At 44.1% G+C, this 2,500-nt stretch overlaps 1 protein-coding gene across 4 annotated transcripts in view; it reads right to left on the bottom strand.

The window, feature by feature from the left end:
- The window catches only part of rhbdf1a (rhomboid 5 homolog 1a (Drosophila)), a 103,306-nt gene that overhangs the window by 9,595 nt on the left and 91,211 nt on the right, over positions 1-2,500 (bottom strand). For all 4 annotated transcript variants that reach the window (XM_063190166.1, XM_063190174.1, XM_063190183.1 and 1 more), the window contains one exon: positions 855-955. In XM_063190166.1, the coding sequence (XP_063046236.1) occupies positions 855-955 (101 nt within the window). The remainder of the gene's footprint in view (positions 1-854; positions 956-2,500) is intronic.

The following is a 2,500-nucleotide window of genomic DNA, read 5'->3' as shown; positions in this document are numbered from 1 at the left end:
GTTAGTAAAAGTCACAATGCTTAAAAGGAAAACCCTTCATGAAAAGGACATCATGCGCAGTCGAAGTAAACTATTCTTTTTTTCCCCTAACTATCCGCCACGGCAGGTGCAATGATAATGGAAACATACGTGTCCTACCTTCTTCCAGCTATGCATTCCATGCATATTCATTATTAGCCCATATTGGAATATCAGTCCAACTCGTTTAATGATCATCATTGCACTTTAAATACATAGTATTACACTTATTTTCTTTGCTGCCATCAGCAACAATGTTGGCTATTTTTTTTTTTTTTTTTAATCTCTCGCGCTGCGCCACAACTGATTTGTTGACCGCTCGTGTACTTTTTTTTTTGGAACACGGAAGACGATGGCTCAAAACTACTGAGTGAATCTGTTGTATGACACCACCGGTGGTGGCGTGTATAACTAAATCCGTACACCAAACACACCTTTCCTCCCCTTCTCATGACCAGGAGTGCTCCCGATTTGAGTTCAGTTGGAAAGTAAAAACTGTAAATTAATTGACATGAATTATAAGGAGGAAATCCGTCCAAACGAAAATCCAGTTGACGGAAATCCGTCATAGCGACGGAAAACTTTAATCCCTGCAGTACATGTGTGAATCAGCTTGTTTATCTGTTCTCGTGTATGTGTAATATACGTACTGTATGCGTTTGGGAAAAATGTGATTGTGTATGAAGCTAGAATAGACAGATGCCATTGACAGAATACTGTTCTCCTGCTGCTGCTGCTGCTGCTGCTGCTGATGGTGCTGGTGCTGATGCTGTGACAGATGTTAGTCTCCATGGAGACCAAGAGAGCAGCATCCCTCTGCACGGCCACTTACTCACCCGGCGTGCAGGAAGAGGGAGAGCCAGAGGCGGTAGAACTGGTCAGGGATCTCAGGGTTCAGGAACGGCAGCAGGCCACACACGTCATCCATGCAGTGCACCTGGTGACCGAAGCAAAGAAAATTTCTTATTTACTCTTTAAGTGGACCTTGTGATGCGAGGAATGTCATCACACAGCAGACCACAGCAGCACACATGATTGAAATCCAGGCTGTATATTCAAACGTGTCTTATGCCTCTTTTCCACTGCCGGTTTTCTGGTGGGCCTACAGCTCGACACAGCACAACTTGGCCGCCACTTTTTACTTTACGATTAAGCTGTGTTGTGCCTATTTGAAAAGCAAAAAGTGGCGTCCGAGTCACACTTTGTCGAGCTGTAGGCCTATCAGATACCTGGCAATGGAAAAGAGGCATTAGTGTCTTGGGGTGGGTGAGGGATTGCCATGGGGGGGGGGGATAATAGAATGGCAGAGAGGATGGTGATCAGGTTATCTCAGTCACAGGAAAAGAGAAGACTTGTGGTTATTTAAACCGTCAACCAACTGTTAGTGTGGAAATTCTCAAACCTGTGACCCTGTGACCGACCGCACCTTCATTACTGTAGAGTAGAGTAACTATAGAGTAAGTATTACACATGACCCCCTCCTCCCGATTAAGTGATTTCTGCCGCATCAAACCAAAGAAATGGTAAAATACTGTATACATCTCAATAAATCTTCATTCTATGCTAAAAAAAGGTACCACCCACCCTTTTTTAAGCAGCCAGTTTGGATACTATCTTGTGGTAGTGTCTATCACCCACAACACAGCCACCAAAGTCCTGTCCTGAGAGATGGCATGCACATACGTTTCTAACATGTGCCAGGATTTATAGCCTATATCTAGTATGTAAACGGATTACCTTTTCCCTAATGTCCGTCGGGATTAATAAATAAATAAAAAACCCTATCTGTCCGCTACGATCAGATGTCCTGACTGGCAAGGTTGGCGGCCGCGAGGTGTGTATGCAGATTAAGGCACCTGCTGAGTCATTCCTGACTCTGCTAAACTGATGGATGTGCAGTGGGCCACATTCTCGCATCAGGACCACTCTGACTCTTTGCCCAGCCGGATGGATGGATGGATGGAAGGAGTGTGCCATGCCTCCTACCGTGCGGCGTGGGATTAAGTGCCCTCTCAGACTAATTGGGATTATATAGTGCCACCCCAGATAAACAGGGGGATTGTGCCAAATTAAATGGGATTAGAAGCGCCCGCCACCTTCATGGCGATTCTGGACCACTTTCATCACCTGCATGCAAATACACACATAAGCATGCCACCACATGTAGGATGTCTCACACCCCAACTCTTACATGTTCACCCTACTGAAGTCCTGCAGACGACTCTTTTTTTTTTTTTTTTACTTATTTCTCATCTCTTATTTCTTTTTTACTTTACTTCTTTAATTCTTAAGATGCAGCGCTGATGACCCCATCATCATTTCAGTACAATACCATGTATGTGACAAATAAAATTACTTGAACTTGAACTTGAACTTGAACATGCACATACAGGGTTCGCAGCTGCAATGAAATCAGCCTTGAGGGGATAATGAAGACTTAGGAATGCTATTGGTGTCTTATTTAGACAATCTATGCTGCCTA

The sequence above is a fragment of the Engraulis encrasicolus genome, chromosome 2, assembly GCF_034702125.1.
Source record: "Engraulis encrasicolus isolate BLACKSEA-1 chromosome 2, IST_EnEncr_1.0, whole genome shotgun sequence".
In the NCBI taxonomy this organism is placed as follows: domain Eukaryota; kingdom Metazoa; phylum Chordata; class Actinopteri; order Clupeiformes; family Engraulidae; genus Engraulis; species Engraulis encrasicolus.
This window is presented reverse-complemented; position numbering and strand designations above follow the sequence as displayed.